The sequence below is a fragment of the Staurois parvus genome, unplaced genomic scaffold (genome assembly GCF_062004578.1).
Source record: "Staurois parvus isolate SC_StPar_1 unplaced genomic scaffold, SC_StPar_1.0 ptg000251l, whole genome shotgun sequence".
Taxonomy (NCBI): Eukaryota; Metazoa; Chordata; class Amphibia; order Anura; family Ranidae; genus Staurois; species Staurois parvus.
In genome coordinates this window covers 5,509,938-5,534,163 of record NW_028318047.1, presented here as the reverse complement: position 1 = coordinate 5,534,163, position 24,226 = coordinate 5,509,938, and the positions used below count along the sequence as shown (strand labels likewise).

Here is a 24,226-nt window from a genome sequence, read left to right as displayed (position 1 = left end):
CTGGTGACACAAGAATGTATCATAGACATTATGATCCTAATATTTCTCCTTCTAACCAACACTCTTTTTTCTATGTTTAGGATATATGCACTTACCACTGGTCCCATAGGTCCAAAAGGGCCCCTTGGTCCTATATCACCCTTGAATACAAGCACAGGTTTATACATCAAAGTATGGACTAACTTGTAGTATTACTGTACATATATTCAGATTATTTACTTGGATATACACTGCAAACATATATTATGCATGCAAACATTTAAAAACATTGAAGAAATCAAGAATATAAATATACCCTAGTGTGTGACTGTAGAAGAGAAATTACACTGTATGCTTCACTGGGATTTAAATAAATGAATTCAATGTATCTGAATATTGTCATTATATTTAACAGTCTGCAGATAATCTGTCTTGGCCACTGAAGGCCAAGGGTGTAACTGTAGCCATATTAGATCATGTTATTGCTATGGATCCCAGAAGGCAAGGGGGGACAGATTGTCTGGATACACAGTGATTTATACAGGAAGCAATAGCATTTGGAAAACAAACTTGGATTAAATGAATATATATTTTATTTTATTTTGTGGCCTTGATCACACATACTTAAGACCTTGCTGAAGGCTGTCTTTACCTACTCTCAGTTATGTCTACTTTTCTGTAATTCATAACTCCCCAACATACACAAACCAACTCCATCTTACCTTCTCTCCTCCAGAAAGTAGCGTACCATCAGGGCCCAGGATCCTTCCTGCCTCTCCCTTCTCTCCCTAGAGAAAATTGATTAGTTTAATATCTCTTTTTCAAGTAATACCATCTATTTCATGATTGTAACATGGTAAAAACCATTAGGAAAGTAGCTGAAAAATGGATACATTACACCAACCCCTTCTGGATATGAGAAATGTATCCGGTATACAAGATTACCATTGAATGAATTGTCTTTAGTTTTTGGAGGTACCATTTAATTATTATAAATTACTGTTTAATGCTGGCCACCCACAGTCTGTGTATTGTAATTATTTTTATAAAGCAAATAACAGGGTAGGTTTATCAATCACTCCTTCGATCTGGGTGTAATATGGAGTTCATTTAGATTCTGAGAGTGGCAGAATTTAAAAAGACAATGAGAAGAAACCTACATTTCATATTTTAAGCTGTCTCCAGTCAGTCAGCTCTACAATCTACATAAATCAAGCATCCTTGATCTGAGGAATGGTCCAAAATGCCATGTAGTTAAGTTACTACAGAAAAACACCCTATCCCAACCTTCTTCCCTGTTACATGTCCCGGGTACACCCTTACCTTAAAAACAAAATACAAAGAGGGTGCAAACGCCTGGCGCATTATCCCCAACACTTTAAGTGGTGACAGACTACACATATATACTCACAAGCCAAATAGAAAAGAAGGCATGACAAAACCACAGTTCAAAAAGGTCTGCTCTCCAAAAGTCACAAGTGTATAGAGGACAATGTCAGCTTACATGTTTCGGGGAACAGGCCCCCTTCCTCAGAGCAGTGGCTCACTCTTACCTTGTGATGAATGTTAACATCTGCCCAAAGCCATGGCTGTTCTGGCTTGGCCAACATGTGCCACATAGCCATATATATATATACGTGATTTTGCAATTCAGGGTAGGGGGCGCGCATGAGCCCTACCCACGTTGCCGATCGTGGCCCCGGGTGTCGATCACCAGGTCCCAGCTGGTGATTACCCGCCGGTGCCCGGTGATTGCCGAGGATCACCCACGGGGAGGAGGGCTGCTTTGTTTACCAACAGTCAGTTTGGGCACACTGCTCTGGATGGCTGAGCAGGGCCATCCAGAGTAGTATGCTTTACTGTGAAGCACCCCGCCCCCCGTATAACGCTCCCAGCACACAGTTAACCCATTGATCACCCCTCATTGTTAACCCCTTCCTGCCCAGTGCCATTAGTACAGTGTCAGTGCTTTTTTTTTCAGCACTGATCACTGTATTGGTGTCACTGGGTATGTCAGTGACACCAAGTCAGTTCCCCCCAGTGTCAGAATGTCCCCCGCAGTCCCACAATAAGTCGCTGATCACCGCCATTATTAGTAATAACAAAAAAAGATTTCCAGTATCTATACCGCCATTTGTAAACACTATAACTGTCACGTGAACCAATTCATTTACAAGTATTGGGATTTTTTACGCAAAGACATGTCACAGAATACATTTTGGCCTAAATTTATGACGAAATTTTATTTTTAATATTCTTTTTACTGGACATGTTTAACTGCTTCCACGCCGTCCTCTAGTAGAAATACTGCTACAGGGCAGCACGGGTGCGCAAAATCACGTAATATATGTGATTCACACTCCCGTGGTTTTCGCTCCCCTCCCCAATTGCCCATCAGTACACCAGTAATCACATTTAACCCCTTGATTGCCAGGAACACGCTCACATACACAATAAACCTCCAATGCTAGTATAGTGCCTGAACGGGTCAATATCTTTGATCAGATCAGCAGTATACCAGCGTTCACATTAGTATAGCGTCCCCAAAAACAGCGTTAGCGGGATCAGCCCCGGCACCTGCAATTAGCCCCTACGCTTATCCTCCTCCTTCTCCCAGAGCAAGTGCAGTGTCAGTAGGTCGCTGTCACTTGATACATTGCACACAAAACCGCAGTGTTCGCAGAATCAGGCCAGATCTCTGTTAGCACTTGCCGGTAAATGTTTTTGTAGCGGTTCAAGCAGTCCCTGACAGCCAGGTGCTCCATGGCGAGTCCCATAAGTGCAGTACAAGCTGGTGCGGTGGCGAGAACAAGTAGTGTCCCGCAGCCACCAAGAATGAGCACATTTCATATTTTAAGCTGTCTCCAATCAGTCAGCTCCATAATCTCCATAAATCAAGCATCCTTGATTTGAGGAATGGTCCAAACAATAGAGCTCCTAGTATCCTTCTGGATATGCTTGCAAATCCCAATTGGTAGCCCACAAATTCTGCAGCACCTGTACTTTCCCCATTCACTGCCCAACACAGAATTCAGGTGGAAATTTAAATACCCCCCTTGATTTTTTTTTAGCTGTTTTTCACGGAAGATCTGTATGCATTGATTCTGGATCAGAGCAATTTATATGCACAACAGTTTATCACCGCCAGCCCAAATTCAAACCTCGCCAGACCATTCGCATGGAAACCCATTACGGTTTCCTAATTAAAAATTTTTTGGGTCTAACCCTCAACATGGGCGTTACTAAAAAAAATTAATTGCGGATCTACTGGTCCACAGACCCGATTCATCATATGCCCATGTTCTCTCCTGCCATGGCATAGATATGAGAGTACAATGTGTTTTATGCAGTTCAATGGCAACACACTCTGTCATCCTCGGGGTGACCCTGAATTTCACCGCCTCCACAAAATTCAGCCCCTCATAAATCACCTTAACCAAAAATTTGCAGATGTCTATACTCTGCAACAAAACATCTGTGTTGATGAGTCCCTCATTAATTTTTCTGACCGCCTTCCATTCAAACAATTTCTCCCCAGCAAGCATGCCAGATATGGGGTCAAGATGTATAAGACCTGTGAGAGGGCAACAGGCTATACATATAAGTTTCGGATTTATGAGGGAAAATATAGTCACATGGAGCCCCCCTGGATACCCAGACTACAAGGGAAGCAGTGGCAAGATAGTTTGGGACTTTGTGTCCATATGGGGTACCACTTATACGTGGACAATTTTTATTCAAGCGTGCCAATATTTAGACATTTGTACAATCTTGAATTGGCGCATGTAGCACCGTGCGACCTAATCGCTGGGGCTTCTCCCCAATGACTTGTAAATACCCGTCTTAGAAAGGGGGAAAAAACCTGCTTGAGAAATGAGGATGTCATTCAGCTGGAGCATCGGCTTGTTTATTCTGACAGCAACAGGGTTTTGCTCTCAGAATATACATAAGTCAGTGTGGGCAGCGCTGTTGGATGAGGTTTTTCAACTGCAGTTAAAAAAAGAGTATATATGCCGAAGCATGGGGACATGAGGAGGCCAGGGGGTGACTGGCCCCTATGCTTTGGCATATATATTTTAGAATATTATTTTTGCACATTAGAAGAGGGTGGATGCAGGGCAGTATATTCTAATGGTGGGCATACCACACACTTTTTTTGGCAGAGATTTCTTCTCTTTTTTTCATTCAGCCCACATAAAAAAAAAAGAACATAGCATATATACCCAAACAAGGACCAGCGACGTACTGGTACATCACTGGACTTTTGGAAAATTACATAAATAAATACATTTTTACACAAAATTGTCACTTAAATGATTCATTGCGCACACATGCCATGGGTATATGTGGAATTACTCCCCAAAACATTTTCTGCTACTTCTCTTGAGTATGGGGGTACCACATGTGAGAGACTGTTTGGAAGTCTAGCCAAATACAGGACCCCAAAATCCAATAAGGACCTTCAGGCTTTTAAAGGGCTTTATTTCCTGATTACACTTCCTGTCTACCTATCACAGTTTCGGAGGCCCCGAAATGCCAGGATAGCACCTTGCTTTCAAAAACTTGTGGAAAAAAATAAATCTTCCATGTACTCAATATGCCTCTCAGCAGATAGCTTAGGGTGTTTACTTTCCAAAAAGGGGTCATTTGGGGGTGTTTGTACTGTCCTGGTATTTTAGCACCTCAAGAAATGTGATAGGCAGTCAGAAAGTAAAAGCTGTGTAAATTCCATTATCTATACCATAGTTTGTAGATGCTATAACTTTCATACAAAGCAATCAATATACACTTATTGGGATTGTTTTACCAAAAAGAAGTATCAAAATACATTTTGGCCTAAATTTGTGATGAAATTTGAGATTTTGGATATTTTTTATGACAGAAATGAGAAAATATAGGTTTTTTTACATTTTCGGTCTTTTTTTGTTTATAGAGCAAAAAAGAACAAGCGCACAGGTGATCAAATACCACCGAAATAAAGCTCTATTTGTGTGAAAAAAAGGACATAACTTTCATTTATGTACAGCATTACGTGACCGCGCAATTATCAGTTAAACTAGTGCAGAGCTGTATAACAAAAAATGGCGTAAATTGCAGTATCTATACCAGCAATGGGCAAACTACGGCCCGGCGGACCTTTTAATCCGGCCCGCGGAGCTAGGCTCCTCTCACAGTCCGCCCTGAAGACCGGTGTAACATGAAAATCTATCTCCTATGAGGATCTGTCCCCCTCGACGTATCTGCGCATGTGCCGGAGATCGCCGATCGGCTGCTAATGCCTGAAACTGGCACATGCGCAGATACGTCGAGGGGCACAGATCCTCATAGGAGACAGATTTTCATGCTAACCGGAACGGCGCAGGAACACGGCGAGAGGAACGCGCGGAGCACAGGTAAGTGAATTGACACAGGGGGGACTTGGGGACTTAATATGGGGGATGAATTAATAGGGGAATGAATTACTATAGGGGGGATGAATTACTATGGGGGATGAATTACTATGGGGGATGAATTACTATATGGGGGATGAATTACTATGGGGGATGAATTACTATATGGGGGATGAATTACTATATGGGGGATGAATTACTATATGGGGGATGAATTACTATATGGGGGATGAATTACTATGGGGGATAAATTACTATGGGGGATGAATTACTATGGGGGATAAATTACTATATGGGGGATGAATTACTATAGGGGGGATGAATTACTATATGGGGGATGAATTACTATATGGGGGATGAATTACTATAGGGGGGATGAATTACTATAGGGGGGATGAATTACTATGGGGGATGAATTACTATATGGGGGATGAATTACTATGGGGGATGAATTACTATAGGGGGGATGAATTACTATAGGGGGGATGAATTACTATGGGGGATGAATTACTATGGGGGATGAATTACTATATGGGGGATGAATTACTATGGGGGGATGAATTACTATATGGGGGATGAATTACTATGGGGGATGAATTACTATATGGGGGGTGAATTACTATGGGGGGATGAATTACTATATGGGGGATGAATTACTATGGGGGATGAATTACTATATGGGGGATTAATTACTATATGGGGGATGAATTACTATATGGGGGATGAATTACTATATGGGGGATGAATTACTATGGGGGATGAATTACTATATGGGGGATGAATTACTATGGGGGGATGAATTACTATATGGGGGATGAATTACTATGGGGGATGAATTACTATATGGGGGGTGAATTACTATGGGGGGATGAATTACTATATGGGGGATGAATTACTATGGGGGATGAATTACTATATGGGGGATTACTATATGGGGGATTAATTACTATATGGGGGATGAATTACTATATGGGGGATTAATTACTATGCTTACTATGGGGGAATATTACTATACTTACTATGGATGACACATACACATCATTCATCTACTCTTGGTCCGGCCCCCGGGTTCAATATATGAACCCATTGCGGCCCTCAAGTCAAAAAGTTTGCCCACCCCTTATCTATACTATAGTTTGTAGACACTATAACTTTCACACAATGCAATCAATATACACTTATTGGGATTTTTTTTATCAAAAACATGTAGAAGAATACATTTTGGTCTAAATTTATGACTAACTTTGAGCTTACTATATATTTTTTATAGTCGAAAGTAAAAAATATTGTTTTTTGTTCAATTTTTTTTTGTTTATAGCGCAAAAAATAAAAAGCACACAAGTGATCTAATCCCACCGAAAGAAAACTCTATTTGTGTGAAAAAAGGACATAATTTTCATTTGGGTACAGCATTGCATGACTGTGCAATTACCAGTTGAAATAGTGCAGCTCCTAATAGCAAAAAGAGGCAAGAAGGGTAAATAGTCAGGATGGCAAGTGGTTAATCAAGCATCTCCAAAGACAGCAGAGATGGCCCATTATTTTTTTAGTACAGGCACATTTGCAGAAAATCAATGAAGACAGATGGATTCGAGAGTACAAACACTGTTAGGGCTCTCAGCAGGCTGCAACATTCAGCCCTGGGTAAGTGTGCATCTGGAGTTTACAACAGGGGGTACACTGATTATGGTGTTGTAGACTGGTGGGATAGGGCAAGTCTGGAGAATTCAGTTGCTAGGCTGTAAGTTTTTCTGTTTTCTTAACCACTTCCAGTCCGGACACTTTCACCCCCTTCCTACCCAGGCCAATTTTCAGCTTTCAGCACTGTCACACTTTGAATGACAAATGCGCGGTCATGCAACACTGTACCCATATGAATTTTCTAGCATTTTTTTGAGACAAATAAAACTTTATTTTAGTGGTATGTATTCACCACTGGGATTTGTAATTTTTTTGCTATATAAATGAAAAAGTCCAAAAATTTTGAAAAAAAAGTTTTTCCTATAAAATTTTGCAAATAAATAATCTTTCTTCATAAATCTTGGCCAAAATGTATTCAGCTATCTTTTTAGTAAAACAAAATAACCCAAATTCGTTTCTAACCAAAAATTATAATTTTTTTAAAATTTGTTTTTACATGTTTATGTTGTTTTTTTTTTATATATACTGTCACCCAAGCAGTACAGTGTCACCATAGTGACACTGTACTACTTGTGGGGGGTGATGAAGATTTTTTATTTTTTTTTTTACACTGACTGCTTTTACACCCATAAAGGCTGTAAAAGCAATCATGTCTCCTCTCTGGCTGCGTTCTTGGAGCCATTGAGAAATATTGTGAGAGCTGTGATTGGTCACAGCTTGTCACATGGTACAAGGCTGTTGTGAATAGCCTTGTACCATGTGACCTCTGTGATCATTCACAGATTTCACAAGTATTAAGCAATGATGTCGGAAGTGACATCTTGCTTACTACTATTCATGTCCCATACAGCGATCAGTGTTCTGCTGTGTCCTCCGGAGACAGCGGGCACCGGATCGCGGTGCCACGCGCTACCAGGGAGCGCACACAGGCTGAAACTGCGGGTGCAGTTTATGAACAGCAACCCGCTCCTGCACTGCTCCCGTCCGGCCATTTATGTACATGGGCCGGGCAGGAAGTGGTTGATCAGCAAATATGTACACAATCAAGTATAAAAAGTAGCCTATTCTTAAATAAATGCTTACCTTCAGACCAGGCAGTCCGGGGTAACCCTGGTCCCCTGGCTCTCCTTTGTATCCTCTAGTACCCTGAAAACACAAATAATACACAATCAGAAGAGACACACTCAATGGATATCGTATAATATGGATAATGGATGTGTATAACATCTATCTGAAACTAAGTCTGTTTGTTTGAGGCAATGCCCCACTTGTTTCTGAAACTAACAAAACAGAGTTTACAATAAGAAATGCAGACACTCACCACTGTTTCTATGGTGTAGAATAAATGTGGTACATTTTCTATTAAATGTCTTTGTCCAATCTAGACAGAGTATCAGTGTTCTGGGTACCCCAGAGGGTACTTCTATGGGGTTCAGAAGGTACATCTGATTTTACAGTAAATTTATCATAAAAGTTGAGTGTTACCTAATATTAATCACCCAAAGGAGATCATTGAATCCCAACTCCAGGAAACTTTAAAATTATCCCTTGCTGTAGGGCTACACTCACACTGCAAGGGTAAATGCTTGTGTAGGTCTAGGGGACATACTCCAGCAGTCTAAGGTCTTGATGTCATTAAGTCTAATGCAGAGCTATTGTGGTGATAATGAGGGACAGTCCACTGGCAGAGAAGGCGGGGGGAGGGGGCACCACCTACCAGGGGTGCAGAGGATCGGGTAAGTATAAGCGCTTTTCCTCTCCCCTAAACAAAACGAGCAGTGAACCCTTGCACTGTGGACGCAGTTCCACTGGAGGGGATAATTTTAGCTTCCAGGAGTTGGGCTTTAAGTATTTTAAAAGATATTGAATTATCTAGAACATATCTACATTTGGTATGATCTGTGTTACCTCTAATTTTGTAAAAGCCATACACACTTGGAGCATTATATCTGTATGCATGAAGTCAATATTTTCTTGATGTTTTAATGTTACACATTGGCCACCCCTTTCATGTAAATGGAATTAAACCACTTAATGTAACTTAGTAGTATGTGCTCCTTCCTCTGTTACATGCAGAAGTTACATTTCAGGCATCCTCACCTGTCCTATTCCACCAATGGTATCCTGGAATGGAAGACATAACATGAAATCACTTAAGAAACATATATGTTAATATCCACAAAGACAACTATAGATGGGTATAAACAAGATACATGCACAATATACATAATAAATCACAATCTGCTTACTGTGCCATCAGATGATCTGTAAATGATTTGCCCAGGAGGTCCGGGTGGTCCAGGAATCCCAATTCCATCACGGCCTGGCTCTCCCTACAACAAGCATTGTAACACATTAGTGCAACCAAAACCTTCCAATCTGATAAAAAGTAAAACTGAATTCTACTGCATTTGCACTTTGGGTGACTATAGAGGTCACTCTAATTTTCATTCTGCTGTAGTAGTCATCAAGCAATGACTTAAAGCTCTTGGATACCTACAGTCAGGTCCATAAATATTGGGACATCAACACAATTCTAACATTTTTGGCTCTATACACCACCACAATGGATTTGAAATGAAACGAACAAGATGTGCTTTAACTGCAGACTGTCAGCTTTAATTTGAGGGTATTTACATCCAAATCAGGTGAACGGTGTAGGAATTACAACAGTTTGCTTATGTGCCTCCCACTTATTAAGGGACCAAAAGTAATGGGACAATTGGCTTCTCAGCCGTTCCATGGCCAGGTGTGTTATTTCCTCATTATCCCAATTACAATGAGCAGATAAAAGGTCCAGAGTTCATTTTAAGTGTGCTATTTGCATTTGTAATCTGTTGCTGTCAACTCTCAAGATGAGATCCAAAGAGCTGTCACTATCAGTGAAGCAAGCCATCATTAGGCTGAAAAAACAAAACAAACCCATCAGAGAGATAGCAAAAACATTAGGCGTGGCCAAAACAACTGTTTGGAACATTCTTAAAAAGAAGGAACGCACCGGTGAGCTCAGCAACACCAAAAGACCCGGAAGACCACGGAAAACAACTGTGGTGGATGACCGAAGAATTCTTTTCCTGGTGAAGAAAACACCCTTCACAACAGTTGGCCAGATCAAGAACACTCTCCAGGAGGTAGGTGTATGTGTGTCAAAGTCAATAATCAAGAGAAGACTTCACTAGAGTGAATACAGAAGGTTCACCACAAGATGTAAACCATTGGTGAGCCTCAAAAACAGGAAGGCCAGATTAGAGTTTGCCAAACGACATCTAAAAAAGCCTTCACAGTTCTGGATAACATCCTATGGACAGATGAGACCGAGATCAACTTGTACCAGAGTGATGGGAAGAGAAGAGTATGGAGAAGGAAAGGAATTGCTCATGATCCTAAGCATACCACCTCATAAGTGAAGCATGGTGGTGGTAGTGTCATGGCGTGGGCATGTATGGCTGCCAATGGAACTGCTTCTCTTGTATTTATTGATGATGTGACTGCTGACAAAAGCAGCAGGATGAATTCTGAAGTGTTTCGGGAATATTATCTGCTAATATTCAGCCAAATGCTTCAGAACTCATTGGACGCCGCTTCACAGTGCAGATGGACAATGACCCAAAGCATACTGCAAAAGCAACCAAAGAGTTTTTTAAGGGAAAGAACTGGAATGTTATGCAATGGCCAAGTCAATCACCTGACATGAATCCGATTGAGCATGCATTTCACTTGCTGAAGACAAAACTGAAGGGAAAATGCCCCAAGAACAAGCAGGAGCTGAAGACAGTTGCAGTAGAGGCCTGGCAGAGCATCACCAGGGATGAAACCCAGCGTCTGGTGATGTCTATGCGTTCCAGACTTCAGGCTGTAATTGACTGCAAAGGATTTGCAACCAAGTATTAAAAAGTGAAAGTTTGATTTATGATTATTATTCTGCCCCATTACTTTTGGTTCCTTAATAAGTGGGAGGCACATATGCAAACTGTTGTAATTCCTACACCGTTCACCTGATTTGGATGTAAATACCCTCAAATTAAAGCTGACAGTCTGCAGTTAAAGCACATCTTGTTCGTTTCATTTCAAATCCATTGTGGTGGTGTATAGAGCCAAAAATGTTAGAATTGTGTCGATGTCCCAATATTTATGGACCTGACTGTATAATGTTGCTTTGTACCAGACACATCACTTACTACTTTAGACATCTCCAGTAGCCATTGTGATATCTATAATTTTATTAAAATATTCAAGTTTTTTTTTGGACACACTGGAGATGGATTAGAACACCTGTAAGGTTTTTATTGCTGTCTGTGCCCCCGTTAGGGAGATTCACCCTCTCTATTTGTCCGTTTACCAATATCATTGAAAGTGAATGTAAAAAAAATCCCAGATTTGGGGTTGTTCCCATACCAGTAAGAGATGGGAAATCTTCTAATAGGGACACTAGATCTGGTAACTCCAGTGACAACCAGGGATTTCCTCACTTTGAAGAGATTTCCTCCTACTTCCTGTTCAGGTTATTGGATAGGAAGCAAAGGTAAATCCCCCCAGTAGAAGGCAGATGGCAAAAACAAATCTCCACCACCATCAGTTCATCAATCATTGGGATGGGAAAGGAGGAAGGGTGTAAAAAGAAACAAAGTCAATCTTCGCTATCAGGATTGCTACTACCACAATGCAGAATGAGGCCAAAACCATCCAGGGGAAAACAGCTGCAGGGAGCCCACAGACAACATTGTTATTAGCCCCTAGCCCCTTTCTTGTCATTTTGTACATGGCTTCCACTTTACAGGACCGTGTTAAGAATTACTTTTTTTTTATTACTTGTATAGCTAGTCTCAGAAGAAAATGGATCCACTGAAGCTTACCCGTTCTCCTTGATCACCTCTGTCTCCCTTTGGACCCTAGATAGAAATAATATGTCATTGCAATTTAAGTTCTTTAAGTAACATTTCGGTTTAAATTGGTGAATTTACCTAAGACTGGGAATATAACATTCTAAGGTGGAAATAACAAATCTACATTTATTAATATGATACAAATGAAGAACATTTGTGAAAAAAAGGAATAGGCCAGTATGAGCACATAAAAAAACCAATGTTAAAGAAAATAGAAGGAAATAAAACAAATAGATGAGAAGAAAGAAAATGAACAGAGGAATTGTCTGCGACCAGCAGCAGCATACAGAATATGTCTTTTTGATTCTTGGCATCTTTTTACAGCAATGTTACAAAGAGACAAAGTAATTTTGTAAAGGTCTCCACTGTGACAGAATCATTGCAGATAAAGATACTGAAGAACATACAAAGAGGTTGTTTTCAGAAATGGCATTCCAGCATTTACCTGAGGTCCTGGGAATCCATCCAATCCAGGTCTTCCATCCAAACCAGGAATTCCTCGATCACCCTGTTACAGCCGAGAGTTATATCTCATTAGAAGCAAGCACCTATATTTCACTTATTATCATATGACTTAATTTCTCATCAACTCAAATACAATGGCAATACTAATAAAAACCTGATCACTGTAATCACGAGGAAAGGATAATGATATTGTTCTATTGATTAATGATTTAGATTTATTCACTTATTCATCAGATTTTAATGGGTGCACTTCTTTTCCTAATGATACCAGTCTGGAATGGGAGCTTTTTAAAGCAGAACTCCAACCAAAAGTAACAAAACAAATATAAGTAGCTCATTAAAAGATAACATAACAAAAACAGCTTTCAGTACAATCCAAATATATCCCCCACAGTACCTTTTGCAGCCAGCAGATGTCCTCAGTCTGATGACCAGAATTACTAAATGCATTTCCTCTAAGCTCAGGTAGTCCTGGCTTAAAGTCTTACCTTGAGTCTGGCTTCACACTGACGCGGTGCGGAATTTGCACCGGTTTCTGTGCAAATTCCGCACCGCATCATAACCACACCCCGTTCATGTGAACCGCTGCGGGTGTGTATAATAAGTTAACAACAATAATCGATTTGCAAAACATGGTGCGATGTGCAGAATTGGATCACGCGGGTGAGAATACCCATGTGGTCCGATTCTAGTGCAGACAAAAAAAGGGTCCTGCACCTTTTTGGTGCGGATGCAGTGCGATTTGAGCCATACAAAATGTATGGCTCAAATTGCACCACACAGATTTTGCGTGTGATTTGCACAGGAATGCGGTGCAGTTCCTGTGCGAATCACATGCAATGTTCTGCACCGCAGAAGTGTGAACCCAGACTTAGTCTTTTACTGCACACTATGGGCTTTTCATAGTGTGCAATGAAAGCTGCAGTAAGTTAGGCAGAGGACCTCTAGCATCAACTGTGGCCCTCCAGCTGTTGTGGAACTACAAATCTTATCCTGCCTTTGCCAGTAAGTGCCATCTTCCCATTATGCCTCTGCCACTGGACGTCATTCTTGTAACTGTCAGCCTTGCAGTGCCTCATGGGGCATGGACTTCCACAACAGCTGGAGGGCCGCAGTTGCCCACAGCTGTTCTAACTATTTCCACCCTAAAATTGCAGTTCTTTCAACCATGAAGGGTCAGCATCACAACTGGAGACTATCTAGGGAAGGCTTTATGTAAAAACAGTCTGCCTAGAAAGACCACTCTTCCAGACTAACATGCACCTATTAAGGCATTTAAATATTTACATAACTCTTCCGAAAAGCCAGCCTACTGCTTGCATCAGAGTTTAGGGTTCTTGAGAGGAGAACTGAGGCAGGGTCCTGTGACCCCCACCAGCCATAATATGCATGCATTGCATATAGAATAAAAAAGACCCAGTAATTACATCAGTAAGTCTAAAACGGGTTATCAAACTGGCAGCTATCCAGCTGATGCGAAACTACAAATCCCATCATGCCTCTGCCTTTGGGAGTCATGCTTGTAACTGTCAATCTTGCAATGCCTCATGGGACTTGTAGTTTGGCAACAGCTGGAGGGCCACCGGTTTGACACCCGTGGTCTAAAACAAGGTACAGTACATAATGAAAATGGAAAGGTTTTATTATAATTTCATTAGCATGCTTATGAAGGGAAAGGGGGAGAAAGCTGAGGAGGCAAAATACAAGCAGAATTTTGACAATTTACATGTAAGACAAAAACAAAATTTAAATAGTCACTATCTTAAAAATAATTTTCATAATGAGCTACCTTTGGTCCTGGAAGTCCTGGAAATCCTGCATCTCCCTGTGGAAGGAAAAAAAAAGTATAAAAATGTCGCACATATTATACATCTACCCAATAAAGGTCATTGCTATGAAGTGCATATCACGCTCACATCACCCTGCCCTGCAGACTCAGCTTGGATCAATAGTAAACATATTGAAATTTGAAAGAGCAGCTGTGTGCAGTCAGATTTAACACAGACAAACCAAATCACTCCTGCAATGTTCACACATTCCTCACACACTGAGTAATGAGAAAATATTTCTGACCTTTTCCCCAGGAACTCCAGACTTTCCCTGATAAATGAAAGTTTGAAGAAACATGTTAGATAATATCAAGACTGAAACACAGCTTAGCATAAAATGCATACAATTAACAAAATGTATTCTAAGTTTCCAACATGGTATCAGAAAGTATCTTTTTCAAAGATGAATACGAAAATTTAAATTTAAGTCCTTGTTCCCATGGGGCATACTACAGCGTACACCCATGCGAGAGCCATGTTTACCCACATGGGGATGCACAGGTGCTCTGTGCATCCTTGTGCAGGCACTCCCATTGACATTGATTAGCACACAGCAGCTGTACAGACACAGCTGCTCCCAATTTGACATCCATGTGGGTGCATGGCCCCAAATGTACAATGTCTGCAAATCCATCAAATGTCAAATTCAGAGCAGTGGCTGTGTCTGTGCAGCTGGATGCATCCCAACTGACATCAAAAGAGCTGCCTGCTCAGGGATGTATGGAAAACCAGTACATTCCCGTGTTGTGTAAACACAGCCCTCCCATGGATGTATGCTATAGTGTACCCCATGTGAGAGAGGCCTAATTTGAATGAAAATATATATATAGTGGCTGCAATTGATTATGAATGGGCATTAAAGTAGTTCTAAATGCTAGACATTTTTTTACTTAATGCATTTACTGCATTAAGGTAAAGAATGTCCCACTAATTGTATCCTCCCATCACCTCCCTTTATACTTACCTGTGTCCTATCTCGATCCAAAGCTGTGCCCGTCTGCAGTGCTGCTGGTCTCTCTCTCTCCTCACCGATTCAGAGACAGCAGTGGGAGCCATTGGTTCCTCCTGCTGTCAATCAAATCCTGTGAGGAGGAAGCTGAGGGCAGGGATGAGGGTGGATGCACATAGCCTGGCTTGGGAGCAAGCCCACAGGTGTGCCACCATAAGAGGTGGTTTCCTATGGTTACACACAGACCATTAGTGGTACCATTTCTGAGGTACATATAGTATCTCACTGATCTGTAAAAAAGAGTTACATAAAGTGGTTCTAAAGGGAGAAGTTTTTTTTACCTTACTGCATTCACTGCATTAAGGTAAAAAGGCATAAAAATTTGTGCACTCAGCTTCCCCCCAGGTCCCATAATACTTACCCGAGCCCAATCTCCATCCAGTGATGTGCAAGAGAGTAGAGGCTCTGTCTGCTCTCTCCCTCCCCATTGGCTCAGACACAGTAGTGGGATTCATTGGCTCCCGTTGCTGTCAATCAGACAAGGAGCGAGCGTGCATGAGTGCCCCCATAGCTAGCTATAGGAGCACTTGGCAAGGGGTAGGGGACAGGAGTGCCAGCGGGGGACCCAAGAAGAGGAGGACGGGGGCTGCTCCGTTCAAAACCATTTAAATATGACATGTTTGTTTTTGTAAATATATACAATTCCAACCTTTCCAACCATTTTAAGTGATACTCTTTATTGGAAAGTTCATGTTATTAATGGATGAGGAAAGAACCCAATGAGTTCTGAAACCTTGCATCCTTAACCACTTCAAGTCCAGACACTTTCACCCCCTTCCTATCCAGGCCAATTTTCAGCTTTCAGTGCTATCACAGTTTGAATGACAATTGCGCGGTCATGCAACACTGTACCCATATGAATTTTTTAGCATTTTTTTTTAGACAGATAAAACTTTATTTTGGTGGTATTTTTCACCACTGGGATTTTTATTTTTTTTGCTATATAAATGAAAAAGTCCAAAAATTTTTTAAAAAAATGTGTTTTTCTTATAAAACTTTGCAAATAAATAATCTTTCTTCGTAAATCTTGGCCAAAATGTATTTAGTTATCTTTTTAGTAAAAAAAAACCCAAATTAGTTTATAACCAAAAAATTGTTTTACATTTTTATTTTTTTTTTTATATTATTATTTATGTTTTTTGTTTTTTTTTTAACATACCATCACCCTAGCAGTACAGTGTCACTATAGTGACACTGTACTACTTGTGGGGGGTGATGAAGATTTTTTTTTCTTTTACACTGATTGCTTTAACACCCATAAAGGCTGTAAAAGCAATCATTCTCCTTCTCTCTGGCTGCATTCTTGCAGCCATTGAGAAATACGGTGAGAGCTGTGATTGGTCACAGCGTGTCACATGGTACAAGGCTGTTGTGAATAGCCTTGTACCATGTGACCTCTGTGATCATTCACAGATTTCACTAGTAGTAAGCAATGATGTCAGGAAGTGACATCTTGTTTATTACTATTCATGTGATCACTGATTGGCCAATCAGTGATCACATGATCGGGACCTCGCACAGAGATCCTGTACAGCAATCGGTGTTCCGCTGTGTCCGGCCACCAGCTCCTGCACTGCTCCCATCCAGCCGTTTATGTACATGGGCCGGGCAGGAAGTGGTTAAGTAAGTCAATAATACATATCATTTAAATTCCAAACTTTCTACATTAATTGATAGTAAACACAGTACAATGTTCTACTACTGCTAAAATGTTATCTATGATCATAAAATCCACACCTTTTTTGAGCATAGGAGCATAAAAAGCACAAAAATAAAATCCAAGCCTTTACAATCACTTTAATGCGATCCGCTGCTATAGAGATTGGATTACCTGTACACTTCGGCCACCAAAAGCAATACCTGAACCTTCCATGTCATCCTAAACAAAAGATAAGTAACAAGGCTAAGGAAGGGAAGAAACAAAGTACTACAAAATGTCAATACAACTTACAATATAATGACATTAAAAAATATTTTCCAAGAGATTTATTAGAGGGCTGTTGTGCATTATATATCTGAGCTGTATTTGTCACACTCAGCCTGGCAAGCACACTGACATAATTTTTTATACATAAATTTGTCCAGAAAAGCATCCTATTATCTGAGCTGAAACGTCACATTGGATACAGAGCAGCACTGGCACAGATAAGCTTTGTTATCGTATACCTACACCTATAGCCTTGGGCTATTAGACATCCAAATGTCAGGCTATAGACTCTTATTAGACATTCTGCAACATAGCCAAGGAGATTTGTGGTCTAAAACATTACACTGATATAATAATACTTCAGAATACTCTGAAAAATCTAAAGAGCCTCCAACAGATGCACTGAAACCTAATTTATGAGGAAATACTTTACTTAATTTACATATGCACAGCCCACACCTATGCACCAATACCTTAAGGCACTCAAAAAAAAAAAAATGCTTACAAATCCATCAGCAGTTCCACGTCTAGGAGGGCCAGGTGGACCTGGAGGTCCAGGCAATCCACGGGGTCCAATTGGTCCAGGAAGTCCAGCTAATCCAGTTTCTCCAGGAGTTCCAGGAATACCAGATTCTCCTGTGCTTCCCTGTAGTTAGGAGAAATTAAAGACCATACATTATATTGTTATGAAGTCCAAGCTGGGACACTAATTATGTTATGGTTGTCATTGTATTCACATATACATTGCCTAGCCACAGGAAGGGCACCAAACCAAAAAATCTATTTCTCTACAGCTCTCTATAAATTGGATTTATGCTTAGGTGGGTGACTAAAAAGAAAATGCATATTTTTAGAATTTATGTCCTTGCATAAGGACTACAGATTAATTAGTGCAATATTTACCTGGCATCTTAAACATTTGATACAACAACTAAAGTGGTAAGAGCAGTAGAGGCTTTGCAAAAACCCATCATTCCTCAATACCAATAAACCACTAGGGATTGGGAGTTGAAGGAACTAAATCGCTAACTCATATAAGATCTACTGTGTTAGAATGTGATCCTTGAAGCTATAGTGCATGCGTCACAAAAAACTAATATTATTGGATGCTTTATACATATTTATAGCTTCAAAAGTTAAAACTTTATTAGACATGACATAGAAAGATACAATAATTAGTAATTACAATAATTAGTAATCAATGTAATTTATCAATAAATCAATTCCTTTGTTGAGAGACCTGGGTCAGCTTTAGTATACTCAAGGATAGAGCAGCTTTGATGTTAAGATAGCAAGGGCATGAAGCAAAACAGCAGTGCCTCACCCAATATAGAGAATGATATGCATGTTTTATTGCATTCTTATGTACCCAAAAGTTATTCTTCCTTCAGGAGACACTTCCGTATATTGTCCATGGACCACTACCCAAAGCCTCACTCCTAATTGTACCTAGGGTATTAAGTGTGGTCATATACAATATACATTTATATAATGCTTGGTTACATAAACTGACCATCTAGCCAAATACAGATGGGACACTGTATACTAAAAGACTGCAGTCCACAGTGGGGAAGTGCTGCATTTTAATTGATATAGTTACATTTTATTTACATGACTTTCTATGCTTACATGTTTCTAAACTGATATTTTTATCAGTTGTTTTGCTGGTTTTTTTTTTTTAGCAATAAATGCTTAAAGTATGATAAAGGATTCCCAGAGTGATATGGATTATCTTATGAGCAAGGATGCCAGCATTTACCTCATTTCAGACATTATTGTATAGCAATGCCCCACCCCCCCCCCCCCTCCTTAGTAGTTGCTGAAGATTTAGATCCTCCTATAGTCCTGCACAGCCAGGCAACACGCATTTTCCACAGACTTGCATTTGGAGTCAGTAAACAGTCCTTGAGCTTGGTTTTATGTTTTATTAAGATATGTTAACCTTGGATGGTGTAAGGGGTGTATGGGATGCCCAATGGAACTGCAAGCCAAGCACAAACTAGGAGAGCTCTCCAGCCTTTCCTGGTGTACAACCCCAGACCCCAGATAAATCCTCTTCTTGATCCAGCTGTCTGGAGGAATCCCTAAGCAAGGGACTCCAAGCTGCCACTTACATGTAACAGTCCCGGGTGTAGAACTATTTAGGTTCTGCACTCAAATGCTCTCTCCCTTTTCTGGCCCAAGGGGTGTGGGAGTCCTTCTCCTGTGCTGCTGTTGGGTAGGTGGCTGCTACCAGGCCTATCGGCTGGGCCACTCCTTCCCTGTTACCAGGTGGACCTCTTTCAGGGGGCCGCTGAAGTCCACAGCTTTCTTCCCTTCAAGGTCCCTCTGCCTGGCGGTGAGCCCCTTCCAGCCTGGGCTCCCTCCCAGGCTCCTGTACCTCAGCTTCACTTCTCCATCTTCCACCCACACCTCTTCATCCAATCCTCCTGCTACTGATCAGACTCTAACACTTTTAAGGGTGTCCCAGACCCTTGCCAAGCCTTTTGTTGGGGATTGGCTGGGGTCTCACAAGAGTGCAGTCAGCCACTTCTCATATCCACTCACTGCCTCCAGAGCCTCCCTCCAAATCTCCAGAGCAGGGGAAACTTCCAGTGGGGCTGGCCTGCTGGGCCTCTCAGCCCTGACCATAATTTGACCCCAGGCTGACAAATACACCTGGGCTGCTGCTCAGCCTCTATCTAACCATTGGAGTCTAGCTCCCCCTAGCTATCAAGGAGGGCGCTACATTTGTCTCTCATTGAAACCTTGCAAACAGCTGTCTGATAAGGAATGAGTCAGTCTGCAAATTCATAGAATGTAGCTTCAGCTATTATATTAAAGTGAGTCCGTGCTATGCCGAGGTATACCTTAATGTCTTCCCTTTGTACAACTGCTGCTATGTTCAGCTGCTGGAAGTGTCATAAATTCCAAACTGTGACTTGGAGCTTACTTGCTCCCTACTCAATTTGGATATCTCAACAGCCAATTACCAAGCAGCAGAGCTGTCATACAGTAAGGATGTAGAGTGGGTCACATGCTCTCCCTTACTTGAAAAAAACAGATACATTTATTGACTTCTGGCAGCCAAATGGAGTGAAGGAAAGGTAACTATAATCAGTTGGTTGGGCCACTAATTAAGAGAACATGTTGCCCTGTATATGCAAAGCACAGGTTCACCTCAAGTTTTGTTTTCATCAAATGGAGCTTAAAGCTTCAGCTGCTGGCTGACAAAATGCAAAATATCTATTTGTAGTATTTCATAATTACCCGACTAAATATAAGAAAATTACTTTTCTATATATTTTTGGCTCGATCATAGGAACATACACTTTACATTCCTTAAAAAACACTGGGTTAGATATTCACACACACATCTGCCAAGAAAAAATTACATTATTGCAAAAATAAGTCCTCCCTTTGGAGAATTTGAATTTTATATCTATAACCATCTAACTAACTACACTGCTCAAAAAAAGTAAAGGAACACTTTGAAAACACATCAGATCTCAATGGGGAAAAATATCAGACTAGTCCGTTTTGCTGAAATTTCATTGCATCAACTCAAAATGTTACTCAGTAGTTTGTATGGCCCCCATGTGCTTGTTTGCATGCTTGACAACGTCGGTGCATGCTCCTAATGAGACAACGGATGGTGTCCTGGGGTATTTCCTCCCAGGTCTGGACCAGGACATCATTGAGCTCCTGGACAGTCTGAGGTGCAACCTGGCGGTGTCGAATGGACCGAAACATGATATCCCAAAGGTGTTCTATTGGATTTTGGTCAGACGAGATTGGGGACCATTCAATGGTATCAATTCCTTCATCCTCCAGGAACTGCCTGCGTACTCTCGCCACATGAGGCCAGGCATTGTCGTGCACCAGAAGGAAACCAGGACCCACTGCACCAGCGTAGGGTCTGACAATGGGTCCAAGGATTTCATCCCAATACCTAATGGCAGTCAGGGTGCCATTGTTTAGCCTGTAGAGGTCTGTGTGTCCCTCCATAGATATGCCTCCCCAGACCATCACTGACCCACCACCAAAACGGTCATGCTGAATGATGTTACAGGTAGCATAACGTTCTCCACGGATTCTCCAGACCCTTTCACGTCTGTCACATGAGCTCAGGGTGAACCTGTTCTCATCTGTGAAAAGCACAGGGCACCAGTGGCAGACCTGCCAATTCTGGTGTTCAATGGCAAATGCCAGTCAAGCTGTATGGTGCCAGGCAGTAAGCACAGGGCCCACTAGAGGTCGTCGAGCCCTCAGGCCTTCCTCATGAAGTCTGTTTGATCAGAGACCTTCACACCAGTGGCCTGCTGGCGGTCATTTTGTAGGGGTCTGGCAGTGCTCATCCTGTTCCTCCTTGCACAAAGGAGTAAATACCAATCTTGCTGATTGGCTAAGGACCTTCTACGGCCCTGTCCAGCTCTCCTAGAGTAACTGCCTGTCTCGTGGAATCTCCTCCATGCTCTTGAGACTGTGCTAGGAGACACAGCAAACCTTCTGGCAATGGCATGTATTGATTTGCCATCCTAGAGGAGTTGGACAGCCTGTACAACCTCTGTAGGTATCACCTCATGCTAAGAGTAGTGACACTGACCATAGCCAAATGCAAAACTAGTGAAAAACAGTCAGAAAAGATGAGTAGAGAAAAAAATGTCAGTTGTCAGTCACCTGCAAAACCATTCCTGTTCTGGGGATCATCTCATTGTTGTCCATCTAGTGCACCTGCTGTTAATTTCATTAATACCAAAGCAGCTCAATACTGAATAACAACCCCCTCTGCTACTTAACTGACCAGATCAATATCCCAGGAGTTTAATTAACTTGATGCTATACTCTGATTAAAAAGTGTTCCTTTATTTTTTTTGAGCCATGTATTCAGCTCCTAACCATATCATAGGGAGTTATTTACTAAAACTGCATAATGCAAAATCTGGTGCAGCTCTGCATAGAAACCAATCAGCTTCCAAGTTTTATTGTCAAAGCTTAATTAAACAAGCTGAAGTTAGAAGCTGATTGGCTACCATGCACAGCTGCACCAGATTCTGAGTGCACCAGTTTTAGTAAATCTCCCCCTTAATGTGAGCTCAACAACAAGAGCTGGCCTTATGTTAATTTTTTTTTTTTTTTGCAAGATGGGAAAGGGAGGAGGTGGACTCTTTTACAAATTATACACTTTCTAGACATCCTTCTAGGAAATATTTTTCATCCAAAGTTCTCCTTTTAATTATTGTGTGAGATCTTTTCATCCACAATGGTTTATTTTCCCCATGACTAGCACATACATAATGCATTGGGATAGATTTACTAAAAGCCATTAGACTGTGCACTTTGCCCATTTTCCCAAGAGCTTACTGATTGTGGTGAAGCTTCACTTTGTAAAGAATACCCAATCAGGTGCAAGGGAAAAAAAGCACTTTTGCTTGCATGTAATTGGATGATGGAAATTTGCAGAACGTTTACTACATTTACTTAACTCTGGGGAAATGAGTGCAATTGCACTTACAGAGAGTAACTGCACTTGCAAGGTGCACAGTCTATTTGCCTTTAGTAAATCCACCCCGTTTTGCATAGTTTTTGTGGCCATGATAATATTAGAAGTTGCGAGACATAACTTTTCCAGTACATGCTGTAAAACATAACCATTCCCTCTTCATCACACACCAATACAGGCCATTCCTGAAAGGACCACATTACAAACAACAAGATACAATACTGCACTACATATTATGAAAGACAAAGACTGCACTGCACTCCTTTTCAACACATGCTTTGTGACACTTACAGACTTATCAATGAAGTACAAAGAACAGTAATGATGTACAAAATGAGTAACCGATCAGAAATCACTGCCTAATAGATCTGACTGCGGTGAAGTACAACTGGATTGGCTGCTAAGCATCACTACAATTTGCACATCGTATTTGCTCTTCGCAACTCTCATTTGTAAGCCTGTCTTGGTCATACTTAAAGTGGAACTAAAGGCTAAAAATAAAAAATTGTGAACAGGCAGCTCTTTATTGCAGAAGAGACATGCGATAAAATACACTTGCCTGCCTGTTCACAATCCTTTGCGCAGCTCCATTTACATTTCTGGCACAGCGCCTCTGTGGCGGGATGAATGACTCTTGCCAATGGATGGGAGTGCCATCATTCCACACAGCCAAAGACCGGCACCCAGAAGAAGCTACTAGTGCCATAGCCATTGGAGCAGAGGTGAGTATTCCTACCTTTAGTTCCACCTTAACACAGTAACAACACTGGTCTTTACCAATGTACACCACATTTTTTTACATGCTTGGTAAACTATGAGTTCAGTTTCTTACACTACATGCTGGAAGAGCCAAACAGCATCATCTTGGAATGCATGCTGGGAGTTTGCCAATTGTTACCTGCCAGACTACCTCATAGGGAATACGAGACAGAATCTCCTTCAAATAGGAGGGGATTGGAGATAAGGTACTCTGCGGGACATTGAAATTATTTCTGAGAACAAGTCTTAAATAAGTATGAACAATAGAAAAAAATACATTTTTAACTTACTTTGGGCCCTGGAGCTCCTGGAAGTCCGATATCACCATCAGTACCCTACACAATAGAATTGCCGTTATTAAGGTATGTGTTTCATTCCTTCTATGAGTATGTGCGATATTTTTTAATAAAAGTTATACTGAGCTTTGAATAAAAGGGGAAGGGTTAGGGCCTCTGTTTTTTTCTGTGTCCCAATTAGCAAGGTATCCTATAACTTCATGCCAGTACAGGAAGTGATAGTAAAACTTTCCAATGGGACACCAACAAAACAACACATTTCTAGCAGAATGCAGAAACGGTATAAGTTCTGCTAATGTATTCGTTGTTGTCTATGCCATCCCTTCCCAATGACAACCACAACCCATTTTTGTGTATGGTGGCAACATTGACAGGCAGTAAAGCGAAAATCTCCCCAATGGGATCAAAGACAAAAAGAAACCCAACAGTACACTCTATTGTACTTGACTCTATTCTGTGTGCACACATATGTTTTCTGTATGTACTGAATCCTTTTCCTGTTTGACTTTGCCTGTCTATCGAATGCAAGTGTCATTTTGACATGTGTAATCCATCCCCTTTTTCCT

General features: G+C 41.1%; 1 protein-coding gene across 4 annotated transcripts in view; it reads right to left on the bottom strand.

The window, feature by feature from the left end:
- Window positions 1–24,226, bottom strand: part of COL18A1 (collagen type XVIII alpha 1 chain) — a 234,908-nt gene that overhangs the window by 24,795 nt on the left and 185,887 nt on the right. For 3 of the 4 annotated variants that reach the window (XM_089680860.1, XM_089680856.1, XM_089680858.1), the window contains 13 exons: window positions 23,655–23,699; window positions 23,504–23,575; window positions 17,629–17,769; window positions 17,028–17,075; window positions 14,432–14,458; window positions 14,148–14,183; window positions 12,339–12,401; window positions 11,864–11,899; window positions 9,260–9,343; window positions 9,111–9,134; window positions 8,094–8,156; window positions 702–767; window positions 96–140 (listed from right to left, as the gene is read on the bottom strand). In XM_089680860.1, the coding sequence (XP_089536986.1) occupies window positions 96–140; window positions 702–767; window positions 8,094–8,156; window positions 9,111–9,134; window positions 9,260–9,343; window positions 11,864–11,899; window positions 12,339–12,401; window positions 14,148–14,183; window positions 14,432–14,458; window positions 17,028–17,075; window positions 17,629–17,769; window positions 23,504–23,575; window positions 23,655–23,699 (750 nt within the window). The remainder of the gene's footprint in view (window positions 1–95; window positions 141–701; window positions 768–8,093; window positions 8,157–9,110; window positions 9,135–9,259; window positions 9,344–11,863; window positions 11,900–12,338; window positions 12,402–14,147; window positions 14,184–14,431; window positions 14,459–17,027; window positions 17,076–17,628; window positions 17,770–23,503; window positions 23,576–23,654; window positions 23,700–24,226) is intronic. The other variant, XM_089680857.1, reaches the window with a different exon arrangement.